This window comes from Podarcis filfolensis (genome assembly GCF_964270895.1).
Source record: "Podarcis filfolensis genome assembly, chromosome: 4".
Lineage (NCBI taxonomy): Eukaryota > Metazoa > Chordata > Lepidosauria > Squamata > Lacertidae > Podarcis > Podarcis filfolensis.
In genome coordinates this window covers 34,282,448-34,301,201 of record NC_139607.1, presented here as the reverse complement: position 1 = coordinate 34,301,201, position 18,754 = coordinate 34,282,448, and the positions used below count along the sequence as shown (strand labels likewise).

The following is an 18,754-nucleotide window of genomic DNA, read 5'->3' as shown; positions in this document are numbered from 1 at the left end:
TGAGATCTCAAAATGAAACAGAAGTCAATCAGCCTTTAAACAGAATGACCCAAACCCTATGGGTTTAGAAATCAGCCTCAGCATGGCACATTAGGGCCTTACAGTTCTATCTACCCGACTAGAACAAAGGGGGAAAATACTTTTGCAACAAGAATTTAGGCAAGCTTATGTGTTCTCCACAACTGAATTTATTTTTAGATGACTGTGTACCGTTTCTTCTCCTTCTGTGAGCAGTGGTAAAATCCAAAGGGCTTCCTGGATTTATTGCCTTCCATTAAGAGTAATGAAAGTGTGTACTGAAACTGATTTATCTACTCCTCTAGCTCCTATCACCCCATCCGGCACAGATATAAAAATAGATGTCTGCTTATGTATGTGGATATGAAGCAAAAATTGGGGGGTTCTTAACACTACATTCTTCCTTGAAGGAGAAAGAGAAACAAGCCACACCTACTTCTAGAACACTGTTATGCTGATCTTCTTTTCTTAAGCAGTTAACATACCAGCTAACAGCAGCGTTACTTTGCTGAAGCAGAGTTAAGTGTCACCTTTAAGACATGTTGTTTAGATGCTACATTGGCCCTTGGGTCTTGCTGAGCCTGCTAGTCACTGAGCAGGGAATTAGAAGCATTATACACCAAATCCAGCATTTTGAATTGTGCCTAGAAGGCTATAAATAGCTGTGAAAACCCTATATACTATTATGCCACAGATGCATTCTTAATTAAGCCATTTGACTGTTTTCTGCATCTGGGCTCTTGAAGGCTCCATATAGTATTATGAGTTAGCAAAAAGTCATAATGAATGTCCTAGGTGCTCTTGTTGTCACAGAGTTGCTGAAGTTAACCAGGTTCAGACCTGGTAGTAATAGTAGTAGTAGTAGTAATACCATACCACCCATTTGACTGGGTTGTCCCAGCCACTCTAAGCAGCTTCCAGCAAAATATAAGAACACAATAAAATGTCAAATATCTAAAACCTCCCTATACAGGGATGACTTCAAAGGCCTTCTAAAAGTCATAAAGTTATTTATCTCCTTGGCATCTGATGGGAAGGTGTTCCACAGGGAGGGCGCCACTACCAAGAAGGCCCTCTACCTGGTTCCCTGTAACCTCACTTCTTGCAATGAGCCAGAAGACCCTTGGAGCTGGACATCAGCGGGAGTGGAGACACTCCTCTAGGTATACAGGGCCGAAGCCGTTAGGGTTTTAAAGATCAGCACCAACACTTTGAATTGTGCTCAGAAACGTACTGGGAGTCAATGTAGATCCTTTAGGACTGAGGTTATATGGTCCTGGCGGCCGCTCCCAGTCACCAGTCTGGAAGCCGCATTCTATATTAGTTGTAGTTTTTGAGTCACCTTCAAAGGTAGCCCCACATAGAGTGCATTGCAGTAATCCAAGTAGGAGATAACCAGAGCATGTACCACTCTGGCAAGACAGCCGGTGGGCAGGTAGGGTCTCAGCTGGCATACTAGATGGAGCTGGTAGACAGCTGCTGTGGACACAGAATTGACCTGCGTCTCCATGGGCAACTGTGAGTCCAAAATGCAACACTAGTTTACGAGTTCCAGAAGGCTTTAGACATGTTTTTCATAAATGGCTGCCCCTTATGCCCCCTGAACTGCTTTCAAACTCAAGGGAAATGTCAAACAGTTTCATGGTTGGGTCAACTTCACAAGACAAAAAATCCACTGAGCATAAACTCTTTATTTGGTTCTCTATATTTTCAGATCCTGGACAAAATGTTTAGCTTTTGAAATATGTAATGCAGAATAATGTCTAGGTGAAACTAAGATACCCGATCCTTTTCCATCCAAGTGCTGCTTCAATTTATTTTTTTAACTTTCTCTCTAGGGACAAAGCTGGTGGCTATGGGATCCAGGCACTTGGGGGAATGTTAGTGGAATATGTTCACGGAGACTTCTTGAACGTGGTAGGGTTTCCTTTGAATCGCTTCTGCAAAAAGTTAGCAGAATTATATTATCCGCCCCCAAAGCACACTATCCATCACATAAAGCATGACTCTATCCCTTCAGTAGAGACTTTTGAGATTCTAAGTGATGGGGAATGTGACTCTTCAGATAACCACACACAGTTTGAAGGTGCTAAGAAGCGAAACGGCGGTGGAGTCCCCCACAGCCTGGAAAAGTGCATAAAGAGCAGTCATTCTTGCAACACACCTGTGGAAAGTCAGAATGGAGTAATAGAAAATGCAACGCAATTCCCAGCTAAACTCACTCACCTTCTGGATGGCTTCAGAGCATCAAAGGTATCCCATCTTTTGTTCTTTTGTATATAGATCTGTAAAAAAGTTTTTGTTAATTTTATGGAATGTGGCACCTGTGGGCTTGGGGAATGTGCCTGCATGTTAAGGACAATAACTTGAGCTCCAGGGACCTTGAAATAAACAGGTTTTATTCTGTTTGTACAGGTTTATCCATTAGGATACAATGAATTTTTAGTGAACATGAGTATGTTTACAGCTGCAGTTCTTTATATGCTGGTTCTTACATTTCTTAGTGGCTCAAATACTTGGTCAAGGGTAAATAAGAGATCTTTTGTGAAGATCTGAAAGCAGCCTGAGATGTTTGTAAATACCACTACAAAACTCTCCATCTGTTGCTGCAAATGGGAGGTGGCTGTTGACACAACATAGACTCAGTGCCCTAACTCATCATTGCTGTACCCAGTGTGGGCTCTCTTCTCCCTTCTCCATTCTCCTACCCTACCTGGAACTGCAATGAGGTAAATTGAAGCTGGTCATTAATTTTTAAGAAAAAGTTGAAATTATCACTTCTCTCCGCTTGGTTGTTGGGCAAACCATCATATATTGCCCAAGTCTATTGCTGCAAGTCTCAGATTCAATCCCCTGCTTATCCAGAATCAGATGGAAAGTGATGTGAAAGACTTTTGCCTGAAGTCCTGAGCCCCTGCCAATCAGAATAGACAATTCTGGACAGATAGAAAAAAATTGTCTGACCTAGTTATACCAGGCAGCTTTGGTACAGAATGAAAAACCAATTGGCATCTACTGACTCACTGACAACTGCTTCTTAGTTAAAAATGCCTTTATAGACCTCTTGTTTCTCTTTAAAAATATATCTAGATTCTTCTGTTGTGAATGCTTGGCAACTACACATTTTTTTGGATACCCTCAGTATTCAGCAAGGTACATTTTTAGAACACTTGAGTATCTGTTCAGCATTAAAAATGTTAAGCAGCCATGAAGTCTTGTGAACAGGTTTCTGTTTCAGCCAAGGCTAGTAACCATCATTTCCTCTGTAATATCCTTACCACGGCTGTTTGTCTACCATAATCTCTTGGATGTTGTGATCAGTAACAAATTTCAGCGGCTGAACTTCCATCCAAAATAGTGCAGCCCAAAGTGGGGCTGGAGCAGCTAAACCAGGCATTGATGTGACTTAGTAGCTTATGGATTGCCTTGATTAATTTTTCTTTTAGTAATCAATGTACATTTCATGTCCCCAGGCTTTGTTTGTGGCATCTAAGCTGAAAGTATTTGACATTCTGAAAGATAAGGGCACCTTGACAGCCACGGAAGCTGCTAATAAACTTAAAACCTCAGTGTGTGGCACAGAAAGATTACTTGATGCCTGTACTTCTCTTGGCCTATTGGACAAGAACCATCTAGGTGAGCCTTCTTCTCTAAAATGGTTGGGGGTGCGGAACGAAAAGGAACTTGTAGCAGGACCTTCCTGCAATTGGATTGTTGGCTAGAGTATGGGCATATGTAACGGAGAAGAACAAAAAAGTGTGTCTAGAGAAATGAGTCAACTATGATTTCCAGGTGAACTTAGCACAGCCTTAGAAAAAGCAACACTTAAGAGCAAACTATTCTGGTGTCTGTGACTCCCTTTTTTGTTTTTAAATAGCAGCCATTGGGGACAGGGATTCCTGATCTTATTCAGGATAGCGGAAGGAGAAGCCATTTCCTAAGTTTCTCAAAAGGTGCTATTGCCTTCAAACATGCTACACTGGCATTCTTCAGAGATAAATCACAGCTTGGGGTCTTAACTTAGGGGCATGTAGTAGGAAGGTTGTATTTTCTACCCCAGCCAACACTTTGGTATGTTCTGTAGGTAGAAATTGCCTGTCTGTCCCGGGACACTTCCCTTGCTTCCACTTGCACACTACTGCACTCAGGTTGAACTTTGTCATTTGAAAACAATGCATTTTTAGGGCTGCACTGTCATTTTCTTAACATCACATTGCATCTTTCAGTGGCAAGGAAATGTGCAAACTGATTATAAGAAGCAATTATAATATTGGGTTTAATTAAATTCTTTACTGAGCTGTGCCGATCTGTGGAAATCAACTGAGCTGTGAAACCCTTGCAGCTGGTTAGGTTTAGCTTAATGAATGGAAAAAAGAGACACTAAGGAAAAATAATACGGATCTTGCAAAATTCTCTGTCTTCAAAGGTTACAGCAATACAGATATGGCAAATTTATATCTAGCATCAGATGGCGAATGTTCACTTCATGACTACGTTCTCTACTGTAATGACCACACATGGCCTCTGTATAAACATTTGGAGTTGGCAGTCAAAGAGGGGACTCCGCTGAACCAAATATTTGAGAAGAAAGCAGAAGATTGTATTCAGGTAGTATAGAATCCACACATTCTTTATATACCGCTTTGGTTTAAAACATTACGTGCTTTGGAGATGGTCACTACTGGGCAAGTTTAACTTTCATTTTTTGATTGTGAGCTGCCACAGTATGCTCAGGAATTATTTTTTTGAAGAGCTGGGTGCCTATAATGCAACTGGGGTCCCTGTAGTGCTGGAAAATTTATTTGAGCCAGCAGAGCTATCCATAAGAAGAAAAGGGAAGGTGGCAATTTTTGTCAAGTCCCTCTTCCCATTCAGCCCTCCTCACCACCTGCCCTGGTGTATGCTCTCCCAAACCTCAGGGCATGTGCAGGGAACTGTAGCAGGAACGGCGGATCTTTGAAGATCACCTTAACCCATTTCACCTACAAAAGACTACTGAATTAAATAGCTTTCTGTCAGAGGAGGCGCACAAATTGGATACAGTCTACAGACCAATTACACAAAATATTCAGAGTTAACCAAAGTATTATATAAGATTTTTTTTATATATATATATATATATATATATATATATATATATATATATATATATATATTATTAGATTATATTGCTACACATTTTAATACTGGCAGCCATCAAATGGGCTCTTCTCACACACACACACACACACACACACACACCCGCCCAGTATAGTACCATAAAGGCTGGTATGTGTTAGTTTGCTAATGCAAGTAAAGTTTCTATCTATCTATTAATAGAAAACTGCCAAAAAATAATCCCAAAGTCCTATGCTGGTAAGGTTTAAGCAGTGGACAAATAAATGCTTTGTGTAAACCACTGTAGTAGTTAAATTGAGAAAAATACCTGACTCTGAATACAAGCTAAAATCAAGAATTCAGTGTCAGATCCTAAAATTACTATGATCTGCAAACTATTTCCCTCCATCAGTTATTTGGAGCTCTTGGGCAATGAAGTGGAGTCCTAGCTTAGTTCTTACTGAGGTGGGAAACTTTGTTGGGCTGTACCACTTCTGCCCATCACATGGTAGAATGCCCCCTCCTGTATAACAGAAAACAAACCACCTGTGTTTATAGTACACAGACATGTTAAGGAGATCTTCTTCTCCCTGTCATCTAGTTCTTAGGTGTGGAAGGAACTTTTATATGGAAGATCATTCAAAACCATAGGAGTTCCAGAAGCACTCTGGGCTCTTTCTTACTTTTTCCAAATGAATTTTATTATAATTACCAACAAAAAAATTATTTACATCATAGTAAATTAGCAGCAGCAGCAAATAGTTGTGTAAGGCAATCCTAATGTTATATATAGTGAATTCAGTGAACACTGCTTTCTGACATGATCCAGAGAGTAGACTTCTCTGTTCTCTCGACATGGTCTTCAGAATAATCTGAAATGTCTGAATTATCACTCTTAAATTGCAAAGGAAACTCACTTTTTTGGTCATATTAAGATTAATAAAAAGAAATATGACATTTCTCTTTTGTGTGGTGTGGCTATTTCTTTTTTAAGATGAAAAAGCAAGTCGTTTTCAAGGTGTGTTTTTTAACACCTCTGCATATGTTCTGTTTATATCCTATATCCTAATTCTTTTGAATGAGTCTAGAAACTTTGGTCTGCTCTGTTTTTAAGGATTTCTGTTGCCAAACTACAGAGGCGAAGCAACGTTTTATGAGTGCCATGCACAGCATTTCCAAACTAACAGCAAGAGATGTAGCCGTGGCTTTTGACCTTTCACAGTTCAGAGCTGCGTGTGATTTGGGAGGTAGGCATTACAACATCTGGGTGCATTGATGGAAAATTTCATTATAATTCCTGTTGTCATTGAATATGTAATTCTGTATTATTCGTTTCCTCTTGGGTATCCTTCCTTATAACTTTGGTCCTATTATAAGCATTGAACTTCAAAGAGAATCCGTGGAATAGATAAGAAAACTCTCTTTGTTTTCTTGTAGGTGTAGTTAAGCCTGTTCATGGTTCACTTAGGTAAACTTTAAATGCAGACTTAATGGTGGAATATCAAAGTACATGAAGCTTCTGAGATGGAAATGCAGCTATTACTTTCTAGAATTAACAGCAAATGCATAGCAGCTTGGAACAGCTCAGTGTTGGGAGTCCTTTTTTTGTTTTTAGAGAAAGAGTGGTTAAGATCTTTCTCTGAAAATCTTACAACGTGACAACCACCATAAGCAAATCTCAGTGGTTGAGGATGTTATGATCCATACAACCAGCTTAAATGCATTTTCTCACTTCTAAAATGTGAAAGCATCTTGCAAGTTTTATAATTAGGCAGATTTTAATAGTTGCTGCTGGGTAAACATTGAGTGCTAATATCATCAGAAGTAAATTTTAACTAAACGAGGAACTAAATACAGGAGCTATCGTGATAATATTTTGCTCTCTTCAGGTTGCACTGGCGCTTTAGCTTATGAGCTGGTCCATATCTACCCAGAGATGAAAGTCACAGTATTTGACCTTCCAGAAATCATCACGAGTGTCTCCAGCTGTCAGCCTTCAAGACAAAACCCAGCTCAGGTTTCCTTCATGTCAGGTAAACATACCTCTTAGGTACAGTGTGTATAGAATCTTGGCATATGTGGATACAAATGAGGCTTATCACAAGGCAAAGTTTGTATGTTGAGTCATCTTTGCTTCCTTGAATACTCAGTTTCTTGTGAAAGTATTATTGGTAAAGAATATATGTGATGAACATTTGTGTTAAAGGGCTGCTTATAACATATAGGGTGATATTCAACCAAGTTTAACTTAGAGTAGGTCCACTAAAATTAATGAACATGACTGTTAGATCTGTTTCAAAAACTAACTTGATATTTGGGGTATTGATGTGTATATAAGGCTGCTGAGATGAAGATTTGTTTATTTGTTTTATAATTGATGAAAATGCATTTTTCAAACAGGTGATTTTTTCAAAGATAATCTTCCAAAAGGAGACCTTTATATACTTTCACGAGTTCTACATGACTGTTCAGAAGAGAAGATTTCCACACTCTTTAGCAAAATATATGCTGTTTGCAAGCCAGGTAAGATTTGACTGCTCTTTCCCCTTTTCCTTCGTATTAGTATATCATGAAATAAGTTTATTTTAGCAAATAATAATAATAATAATAATAATAATAATAATTTATTATTTGTACCCCGCCCATCTGCCTGGGTTTCCCTAGCCACTCTGGGCGGCTTCCAACAAAGATTAAAAATACATTAAATACTAGTGAAAAGGGTCATTTCCCCAAAGACTGTGCAAAATTAAATATTATATGTGGCCACCTCTTTTCTGTGTTTCCCCCTATGTTTAACTCCACACAGAGTCTCTGGGGAGAATTGTCCTTATCACTGTAAAATTGCAGTAAGTAGCGTATCAAAGGACAATTGCAAACATGTAAAAGTTGAATATTAGCTCTTAAGAACTATTAACATCCTTCTAATGGCAGTTTTGATTAGAGCTTCACAGAATAGTTTTAAAGTACATCCTTGACATATCTTAAGTTGCAGTCCTGTGCACACTTATCTGCAAATGAAACCAGTAGGTCTTCTGTTAAACACGCCTAACTTTGTGTGTTAAATATTTTGTCTTCTCAAAAAACAAAAAAGAAAAAGTGGAGTGATTATGATGCAGGGAGATCACTTGCTTTCTCCCCCACCTAAAAAAAATGGGGGGGGGGGCTATATCTAGACATGGTGATGTAGACTCCAGAGCTGGAAAGGAGACAAGTACAGCCAGTAATTAAAGCAGGTTTTTACTGCCCTGCCACAGTGTGGTGAATGAAGGAATGAATGTGATAATGAAGCCTTATATCGCTGGCACTTTATTATTTTTAAATTTCAACGTTAAAGGCACTGGAGTGGTACATTACAAAGCAGTCGGTCTCTTGAATCAAGAACAATATATTTAAAACTAAATCTTCATGTAAAAGAAAAAAGTTAGGGTCTGTGTCATCACCAAAGACAGTGATGCGTACCTTCAAAGTGCTTACAGCACTTCAGATAGCAATGTAAATTTTGAGGAATGTAATTTTTAAGCATCCCCCCCCCCCCGTTGCCCACAACAATTAAACAGCTGTAGGGAATCAGGATTTTCCCACACTAGGGGTCCAGGTAAAAATTGAGGAGTGGGATGAAGCTGCTATTGGCGCAGTGGAAAGGGTTGAATTCCCTACACACGCATACATGCAACAATCCCAGTCCTGGTGAGACTCTTTCCTGCAGCAGTTGCTCTTTTTAGTTCAAACTGCACATTTGTAGTTTAGCTGTACAAACACCTCTAGTCAGATAGAGCAACTTTAGGAAAAGAAACAAATCTCCTGACTAATAAAATAAAATAAAAACCTTCCTGTAGAGCAAGAGAAGACAAAATGCTAACTTGAAGTTAGAAATTTGTAACTAAACGGTGTTGTTGCTTTCTTTCTTTCCTTTAAATGCAGGCAGTGCTTTGCTGGTAGCAGAAATTGTGCTTGATGAGAAACGAACAAGCCCTGCTAGAGCTGTCCTGCAGTCCCTTAGTATGACGGAAGGCAAGCAAAGAACTGGCTTGGAGTATAAACAGTTATTGGAGAAACACGGATTCACCAATGTTCACATTAAGATAACAGGAAACCTGCTAGATGCAATTTTGTGTTTTAAGAAAACATCTACCCATTAAATTAGATGGAGCAAGTAATTTGATTTACTGTCACCATCAGCTGGAATTAGTATAGATGTTTCTGTTTTGGGGTTGCACTAATGGTTGTCATGTTACAGTTTGAACTATGCATAAAAGCTTGTCCTATTTTGTTGATTAAAACAGTACTAAGAAAATCCGGTGACCTATTTTTTTCCCTATCTGGGAAATGCATTGCTTGCCCCTTTATATAATTGATGGCAATTTAATTTCAAATCAATGCTTATTTTTTCTTACCATGTGCCCCTTGCAACCACTCTTTAAAACTCAGGAAACATCAAGGAAACAAGAGAGAACAAACTGTGCATAAAGCTACAGTTCCACTAACTTCAGCAGGACTACTATGTAGTTTCTCATGCAATCTGTACAGCAGTTTTTGAAAGGGATAGGTGTGCATTCAGGGCTGTATCAGATATTGTCTGTCTGTGCAATGTTAAATGTGGCACAGAAGAAGAATCCAATGCAACAGTAGCACTAGTGGAAACTTGTTCCCCAACAGATTGTGAAATCTATTGTGCAACAAAGTTGCCAACAACCAGATCACGCATTCTCTTGTGCAGCAATGTATCACTAGTGCAGTGTTTCTCAAACTTGGGTTCCCCAGTTGTTGTTGGACTACAACTCCCACCATCTCTTGCTAGCTGGACCTATGGTCAAGAATGATGGGAGCTGTAGTCCAACAACAGCTAGGGACCCAAACTGAACAGGTATAAGTGACTTAGCAATTCGCTGTGAACATCCATGCCAGGTTTAGTGGGCATGTAAGAGAAACTACATCCATATTTGGAGTGGGTCAGCATGGAATAAAACTTCATACCATAAAATATCCCATTCCATTTCAGTAATGACATCAAAATGTGTAGATGGAGGTAGGGCCTCCTCTCTGATCCAGAATAATTTAGTTAAATAACACTTCAAGAAAAGACATGAATACATATCTCTTTGATTTTTTAAAAAATGTCTTTTCAGAGAACTTGAAATGAATTCAGTCAAATGTTCTCAGTGCAGTATTCCTTCCCAGTTCTCTGTCCTAGGAAGCTGTATAGAGAAATGACCGTTTTTATTTAAAACAATAGGTATAAATTGCTTTCTAGATCTGCCAAAACAACTTGTGACTAGTTCTATTGTTTTGTGGGTTTCAAAATATGATTATATACACTAAATATGATTATATACACTAAAATTGACTGGACTGGGGGTTTTTAGGGGAGGCATGCAAGTTTTTCTTTGACCTCTGGCTCACCCCCTGAACCATGCTATACAATCGTTCAGAATACTGTCTCCTCTCATCTGATAAAAGGAGGGAAGAGAGCTACTCAAAGCTCACTATAGTAACTTTCCAAAGACTATCAGCAGGTGAGTTACAGATTTTTATTTTCTTGAGCTAATCTTGAAACCATAAATACAAAGCATTAGCAAAGTTCCTCCATACAACATGCAATGTGCAGAGCAAAGGTCTCCCTGATGAATCAAACAAGGAACACTTTATATTGTAACCATTTAATTTGCATTTCAACCACAGAAAATTTCTCCTGAAAGGTTTTTGTTTGTTTTTTTTACATTGTGTTTCCTCTCTGTGCGCCCTCATGTTCCACATGCAACTTATATATCCAGAATGTGTGGTGGTACTTGTTTATTTGTCTATTTGTCAAAAACTTAGTTCTTATTCCTTTTAAGATTGTTCAAAGATATCTAAAGTGAAATTTTCCAATCAGTGTGTTAACGATTTAAGTTCCAAAAATGATTACCATATATTTGCATAACTATGTCTGAAATAAAAAACGAGCCTCCTGTTATTTTTACTATTAATATAAAAGGAGTCTCTTTCGTTCTTTGAAAAGCACTATGCAAATTAATGAAACTATAAATTATCATTGTTTACAATTAGCCTATGTTTAAATTTCCTTCTTCTTTTGAAATCACTTAATCATTTCACTGTTAGTGCTAAGTAACAGTCAAAGTATCAATTCAAAACAAATCAACAGTTTTTGACAAATTGTTTTTACCTAGGCAAGTTTACTCAGAAGGCCCATTGAGTTAAATGAAATGTTTTCTTGGTAACTGCAGCTTTCAAATAAAAAGGTTGTTTAGTAGTTTGGCTGCAATCCTGTGTTATTTTCTAGTTATGAAGTCCCATAAAACCAAGGGTACTTCTGAATAAATAAGGATTTTACAAAAATTTGTGAAAGCAAGCTAACAAATGAAAATGATAAAGCTTAAGCCAAGCCCATCTGCTGATGAAGATAAAGTGTATGCGCTTAATTAAAAATAGTAAAGGAGAATCTAATATTACGTGAAACTTTGAACCATCCCAGCTTGTGGGGTGGGGTGGAATCACAGCTCAGTAAAGCAGTAACTGTCAATGTGAATGTGTACATATTTTAATATGTAAAAACAGAGTCCTGCAGCATCTTAAAGTCTACAAAGACGCATGCCATGACAATAAATCTATTAGTCTTCTAGCTGTGCCTCCAGACTCCCTTGTTTTGGCTGCTACAGACTAACAGGCTGGTCCTCTGGAATATATAAGGAAACATTACATACAAAAGGGAAATATCCAAGGACTTGCAACAATTATATATGAAAGTGCAGTGTTTCGTAAGTGATAACACTGTAATCTTTCTACCCTTCCCTGTCATGTTGAAACAGAAGCTGTCAGGCCTCAGCACTGTTTGCAGTGTAATATTAATAGTATGGGACCATAATCTAAAACGGATGTAATATACGGATAGACTCTACAAAGCAATTAAACTGCCAACACTGTCATGCACAACGGAGTCTACTAACATTGGGGATTTTGGAGTGCTTTCCTGTAATGCGTTTAGAACCCATTTCAACTTTGCTCGTTCAGGCCACAGGATGAAGTTACCTCCAATCCAGGTTAAAAGAGTCCTGATAAAATAACCCACGATAACCAACAGGGTGAACTGCTGGCACAGCAAGCCCAATGCGGAATCTTTTCCCGGCCCAACGCACATCGGGTACACAAATTAAGTCCCAGCGAGTTCAATGGGATTGACCTCATGAATTTAGTGCTGCAACCTCGGGGCATAGCGGGGATCAGGCCCGAGTCAACATGAGCCGGGCCTGACTTCGTGCCAACTCACTGACACAACGGCCCATGCAGCCCGCGCTTCCGCTCCCCGCAGCAAAGCACTTGGAGCGCTCACACGTGCACTTTACACGGGAGCAAGTCCGCTGTAACTCCTCCTCGAGCCACAACGGGGATATAGCTCCGACGAGGACCGCAGCCCAGTCATAACACCCACCGGGGCCCGCCATTCCAATTTAATAAAAAATGATAATAATAAATTCACTCAACAGCTCTTCAAGGGCGGGTTTCCTGGGCAAAGGAAGCGCGTCAGGAGGCCGCCTCTTCCTCCGCCGGCGTCTGCGAGGCCGCGGATCCCTCCTCCTTGCGGCTGCCCCGCCAATGGAGCCCGGCGGGCGGAGCCTCCTGAGCCGGCCATTTAGCTCACGAGCCGGGCTGGCCCTTCCCTTTTCGGCGGCCTGAGTTGCGACAGCGCCCGTGGTCTCTCGCCTCGTAGCCCCTTTCCCCGCACACTCGCCGCTACCAAGCACCACCACCACCATGGCAGACCAGGCCCTCTCCTTCGCCAAGGACTTCCTGGCAGGCGGCGTGGCGGCAGCCATCAGCAAGACGGCCGTGGCGCCCATCGAGCGGGTCAAGCTGCTGCTTCAGGTCAGGCCTCCTCGCGGGGCGCTTTCATTTGTGGGACGGGGGGGGGGTCTGAAATAGGGGGCAGGGCCGGGAATGAGGCGTTTGGGGTGCGCGGCCCGGACCCCCCACTGCGCGGCTTCTTTTTTATTTTATTTTAATACGCATTCATGTGTGTATGTTTGTGAGGAACTACTTATGCCCTCGAAAGGCTGCCCGTGACGACGGCTGCGGCAAGGACAAGAGAGGCGCCCGCCCCGCGTGAGTCTGTGTGTGTGCGCGCGCGCGCGCATGGCTGCCGTTAGGCCGGTTCCGCTGTAGAAAGTTCGTTGGCGGCAGTTTGAATGCGCGCGGCGCTGTTCCCCTCCTCTTCCCCCCCGCCCCAACCAACACGCAGATGAAAGGGTTCTCTCCTCACGCGCGAGGGGGGCCCGCGCCCGCTTCTTTCCCTATGCCCCCCCCTTTTTGTGTAGCGGTGTACTTAAGATGTAGAGGGCGGGAACGCACTGAGAGGTCGAAGGAAGCTGCCGCCGCCATCTTCTTCTGCGGCGACGTGTCGTTGATTGGTGCGACGGCGGCGTAGGGCGTCCGCGCCGATTGGATGCAGCCGGCCTCCCGCCCCTCGCCCTTGCTCTCGTATCGCGAGGCTTCGGCGGGTGACCCCTGCGGAGCGCGCGAGGTCACCGCCGCCTGTGCTGCAGTGGGGCCCAAGCCCCTCCCCTCGGGCCGCAGCCGGGCGGATGCGTGAGTGAGGCGGGGCGGGCTGTGAGACTCCCTATGCGGGCAGGCAGAGCAGGCCTCGCGCTGCAGAGCGTCACATACCGCGCGACCTTTTCCAGACTACTTCCGCCATGTACATACAAAGGGCATAACTTTCTCCTTTTAAATGGGGAGGCTTTCCAGAGCATCCGGCTGGCACGAAGAAGGGCATGAATTTACTGCTAAACCTCGGCATTGCCCGAAATCCTAGAGAGTCACTGCCCGCCGTTGTAGACAGTTGACCCAGTAGCAGACTTTATTTTTTTCCCTTTCTATTTATTGCATTTATATCCCACTTTCTCTTCTCCCCCCCCCCCCAAAATGAGCTAAAGGTCGCCTACATGTCTCTCCTCATCCTCATTTAATGTCCAGAAACAACCCTGTGAGGTAGGTTAGGCTGAGAGGCAGTAACTGGCCCCAAGGTCACCCAGTCAACTTTCTAGCAGAGTGAGGAGTTGAAGTCTGGTCTTCCAGGTCCTTGTCTGACACTTTAACTGCTACGCCACACTGCCACTGACTTGGTATAAGGTGTGTTCTGCATCTACAGCCTACGCTACAAGTATGGGCAAAAACCATGAAAGGACAAGGCGGAAGAGAATGGTCTTTGGTAGCTTTGAGCTTTTCTTTGAGCAGTACAATCCCATGCACATTTGTTTTAAAAAGTCGACCCCACTGAGTTCCTTGGGTCTTTACTCTGAGGTAACTGCATACAGCAGGGATGGAGAACCTGCCGCCTGCCACACGTCCCCATTTGGCCCACAAAGCTGTTTTGGGGCAAGCTATACCCACCTGCTGTGCATCTGATGTCAGGTGTGGGGAAGTTAAAGGTGGGGCTTTGCCAAACAGGGCTTTGTAGGTCCTGCCAGTTAGCAGTGCCTGGAATTCCTCCATTATACAGAGATTCCTAAGCACTCAACAACCAGCTGGTACTCAGAGACACATGGGAACCATTATGATGTTAGATGATTGACAATGGGGTTGAACCACACAAAATTGACCCATGAGTGGGAGAGTAAAGGATCTGGCCTACCAGAGCAAAAAGATTCTCTACCACTGATGTACAGAATGGTAATAAAAGCTGTCAGTTTTATGAGTGTTTCTACATGGAAGCAAAAGTACACTAATTCCTTAGTTTAGAAATATAAACATTTCTTTAAATGAAAATCCCACAGTTAGCAATGAGGAATGGCTGTAGTTCTACTGGTTTAACTTTAGAAATTAAGTTGCAATAGCTATATCCCTGCTCATTAATTTAATTTTTACAGTAAGCTGATATTTTCGCAGTCTACTTGTGACTTTAACAAGACTCATTGGAAGATTAACTAGATAGTGAGCTAATAGCATTTCTAAACAGCCGATTCATAGAAAATATGAGGGGAAATTAAAATCATTAGAGAACAAATAACCAACACTGAATCAAATTAATTCTCTAGAAACACTTGTTGAAACAAATATTTTCAGCGATGACAACATAGCCAGAATTGTAGGTGTCTATCTGATTTCAATAGGAATGGTGTTCCAAAGTACTGATGTCACTATACTAAAGCATACTTTGAGTAGAAAGTCAATTTTGTTCCTTTAATGACTTAATTGGATTAAATTATTCTATCCCGTTTTCTATAGCTCCCATTGTGACTTCAGATATTTGAAATGTATACTTCAGACTGAACCTGAAAGAATAAAGCTTATTTGGAACCATACAATTTCTCATTTAGAGTAACTGTGAACATCTTTTTCTTGCAGGTACAACATGCAAGTCAACAGATTGCTGCTGATAAGCAGTACAAAGGAATCATTGATTGTGTTGTCCGCATTCCTAAAGAGCAAGGAATGCTGTCCTTTTGGCGTGGGAATTTTGCCAATGTCATCAGATATTTCCCAACTCAGGCGCTCAATTTTGCCTTCAAGGATAAGTATAAGCAAGTATTCTTAGGTGGAGTAGACAAGCACACACAGTTCTGGAGATATTTTGCTGGTAACCTGGCCTCTGGTGGTGCAGCTGGAGCAACCTCCCTCTGCTTTGTCTATCCTTTGGATTTTGCAAGAACCCGACTGGCTGCTGATGTTGGAAAAGCTGGCGCTGAAAGAGAATTCAAAGGCCTGGGGGACTGCCTAGTCAAAATCTTCAGGTCTGATGGTCTGCGGGGCTTATATCAAGGGTTCAATGTCTCTGTCCAGGGAATAATCATCTATAGAGCTGCCTACTTTGGGATCTATGACACAGCAAAAGGTAAATGTGATGGTCAGCCTGATACTGACAAGCAACATGCTGGGTGTTTTTGAATAGCACCATGTAACTATTGAGATGTGCCTAGTAGCACAAGTAAAACTGATAGATTCATTTGCTATACTATCCACATAGAGGCGGGGGGAGGGAGCTAAACCACAGAAAGTGTTGGTTTACAAAGCCACACAGATTATCTAGGGAAGAAAACTCCATGTGAATCAGTTTGACAAAATTAACTAGCTTTAAATAGGCATTAGGCTGTGGGTCACTAATTGGTTCTGTACTCAATGATGGAAACCTCTCTTGGAATGCAGGGAGTGGAACCTTGGGCAGTCACGGTTGAAGAGGGTTATGAAAGAGACTAGGAGGGAAAAGATCAAAGGCCAGGGGTTGAAATGTTACTTATACTAAAGGGAAAGTTGTAAAAGCTAAAGTGGTTACATTAACTGTTCCTATAATTTTAACTGTAACCAAGTATGTAAATTACCCAAGGCTGTTCATTTAGGGCAGAGGACTAGAGCTTAAATTTAACTGCCGTAATCCCAAAGCTCATATTATTGAGATGGATTTTAGTGGTGATTCTGTATTTAGATGCTCTGGATTTTTGTTAATTAAATAAAAAAGTGTTGACACCTGAATGGAGTATCTTTCCAGTACCACATATCTCACTGTCTACCAGAGAGATGACAGGGAGGAGCATATTTTAAAAACAAAACAAGACTTTACTAAAAGAACTGAGGTTGCCTGATCAGAGGTGGAGTTTAAAAATAGCAAAACATTAAAATGTAGGTCATAACTAGCAGTCAGTGAATTCCCCTATATGGATTCACTCCCTGAGTAAAAGAGGTTACTGTCCATTTGGACGCAAGCAGATATTGAGAAAAGGCACCATCAGTTGTGTGTTAATGGCTGAATCATAAAACAGGGGTAAACAGTTGCCTGTAATATGATCTTCTATATTAACCAGGAAGGCAAAATTCAACAGTTGAGCATTATTTCATGATACACCATAAAGTGCCCCAAAATACGTATTCAAATGTTGTGTAATGGTAAACAGATCCTTTCTTTAGTTTTCAAAATGATGTAGAAGTTCTGTTTTTTCATTATAGGTATGCTCCCAGATCCTAGAAACACTCACATTTTTATAAGCTGGATGATTGCACAGTCAGTGACTGCAGTAGCTGGTGTGGTTTCCTATCCATTTGATACAGTGCGACGTCGAATGATGATGCAGTCTGGACGTAAAGCAGGTAAGCAGCACATCAAAATAAGCCAATTTTACATTAAGCACCAGCCTGATAGTCCTGTGCTGCAAGGAATTTCATGCAGATGTTTGCTTGAAATTGAATGCAAACCTAGTGAGCAGGCTAACAGAGGAGAGAGCAAAGTGCTAGATCTCTTCTGCATTTCCAACACTGAAATCACTGGGTTGCTGCAAGAAGGTCAGAACTCTCCATCTTTCTGCCAGTAGTCCTGCCAAGACTTTAACAGGGTAATAAGTAATGTTTATGAGCTGTGTGGCTTTTAATTATTTTTGGTGGCAGATGTAAGTACTTTTGTGGTGGGCAGAATGCAATACCACACTCTCTTGAATTTGCTGTTCTGGGGGTTCTCCCAACCCCCTAGAGCTGATTTGGGAGAGGTCCAGGGGGAAGAGAGGGGAAAGCTCCCATTGCGCTAATGGAAGTGATTTCTCTGGCTTCCACTAGCACACTAGGTTAGGTTAATCTGGCACTGTGTCTCAAATTTGTTTCTGTTCTAGTAAGCTTGTGCGTCAGACACCATATATATAGACTTCACATTCATTCTACATAAGTAGTTAATATTTAACTCCTGTTAATACTCATTGTAATTTAGTGCTTCTTGGGTCACAGGACGAGACTGTCCTCATATAAGCATTGTAAAATCGGCTTAGTAATAACAACTGGGATCCTTCTTCTACCCTACACCCACCCCCAATAAAAGCAGTATATTATCTAGTTTCAGAGTAATATTTGAAGAACAACTTTCTGTGCATAAGTTCTAACAATGTGTTAGCTCAGTACTGCTTTTACATTTCTCTGGACAGAAATTAACATAGTTCTGCTGTCCTTGAAACATTTTATTAAATTTATATACTGCCCTTCATCAAAAGATCTCAGGGTGGTTCACAGAATCAATGCTTCGAATAATAAACTTATTTTTCCTACAGCTGACATCATGTACTCTGGAACAATTGACTGTTGGAGGAAGATTGCGAGAGATGAAGGTGGAAAGGCTTTCTTCAAGGGTGCATGGTCTAATGTTCTTCGAGGCATGGGTGGTGCTTTTGTGCTTGTGTTGTATGATGAGTTCAAGAAAGTCATCTAAAAAAACCCTTACTAGAATTGTAAGTTAAATTGACAGATCATGTAGAATAACTTGCCATTATGGACCATTGATCTTTGAAAAATTCCTGTGTGGAGTCTTATTTATCGGGGCCAGATTGTGTTTAAGTAGGGCTAGAAACTGCCTTCAGTGAACTGATAACACTTTGAGATACCATTATTCCGGCATTGAAACAGACAGCTCTGCTTACTGAGTTTGTCCATTTTTGGTGATAATCGTAGTGCTAGCAGTTCTGGGTCCAAGGCAGCTGAGCTTCACTGAAGAGCAGCCTGAAGTTTCAAGTCCTATCTTAGAGGACCATAAAATCATGTTTTGAGAAGTATTCATTTAACAAATCATGTTTTTCCACTTGTACTTAAGCACTATGTACTGTTTGCACAGCTGAACATCTAGCATTTGTGTTCTCAGAATTGAGGCATTCTGTGAAATAATAAACAAAATTAACTCTGA

The 18,754-nt window shown here is 41.2% G+C and overlaps 2 protein-coding genes and 1 long non-coding RNA gene across 3 annotated transcripts in view; 2 read left to right on the top strand and 1 right to left on the bottom strand.

The window, feature by feature from the left end:
• ASMTL (acetylserotonin O-methyltransferase like) overlaps positions 1-11,734 on the top strand; it is a 22,662-nt gene extending 10,928 nt beyond the window's left edge. The window contains exons 8-14 of the mRNA XM_083610711.1: positions 1,857-2,271; positions 3,492-3,654; positions 4,445-4,626; positions 6,230-6,362; positions 7,005-7,148; positions 7,516-7,638; positions 9,037-11,734. Of these exons, the coding sequence (XP_083466837.1) occupies positions 1,857-2,271; positions 3,492-3,654; positions 4,445-4,626; positions 6,230-6,362; positions 7,005-7,148; positions 7,516-7,638; positions 9,037-9,254 (1,378 nt within the window). The 3' untranslated portion in view covers positions 9,255-11,734. The remainder of the gene's footprint in view (positions 1-1,856; positions 2,272-3,491; positions 3,655-4,444; positions 4,627-6,229; positions 6,363-7,004; positions 7,149-7,515; positions 7,639-9,036) is intronic.
• Positions 1,844-12,680, bottom strand: LOC310761280. Its single transcript, XR_014547306.1, has 3 exons — positions 12,595-12,680; positions 2,245-2,303; positions 1,844-1,958 (listed from the first exon to the last, which is right to left on the bottom strand). It is a non-coding gene; the product is annotated as an uncharacterized lncRNA (long non-coding RNA).
• On the top strand, positions 12,653-18,754 carry SLC25A6 (solute carrier family 25 member 6). Its single transcript, XM_083611015.1, has 4 exons — positions 12,653-12,975; positions 15,454-15,940; positions 17,047-17,187; positions 18,129-18,754. The coding sequence occupies exons 1-4, from the start codon at positions 12,865-12,867 to the stop codon at positions 18,284-18,286; spliced, it is 897 nt and encodes a 298-aa protein (XP_083467141.1). The 5' UTR covers positions 12,653-12,864; the 3' UTR covers positions 18,287-18,754.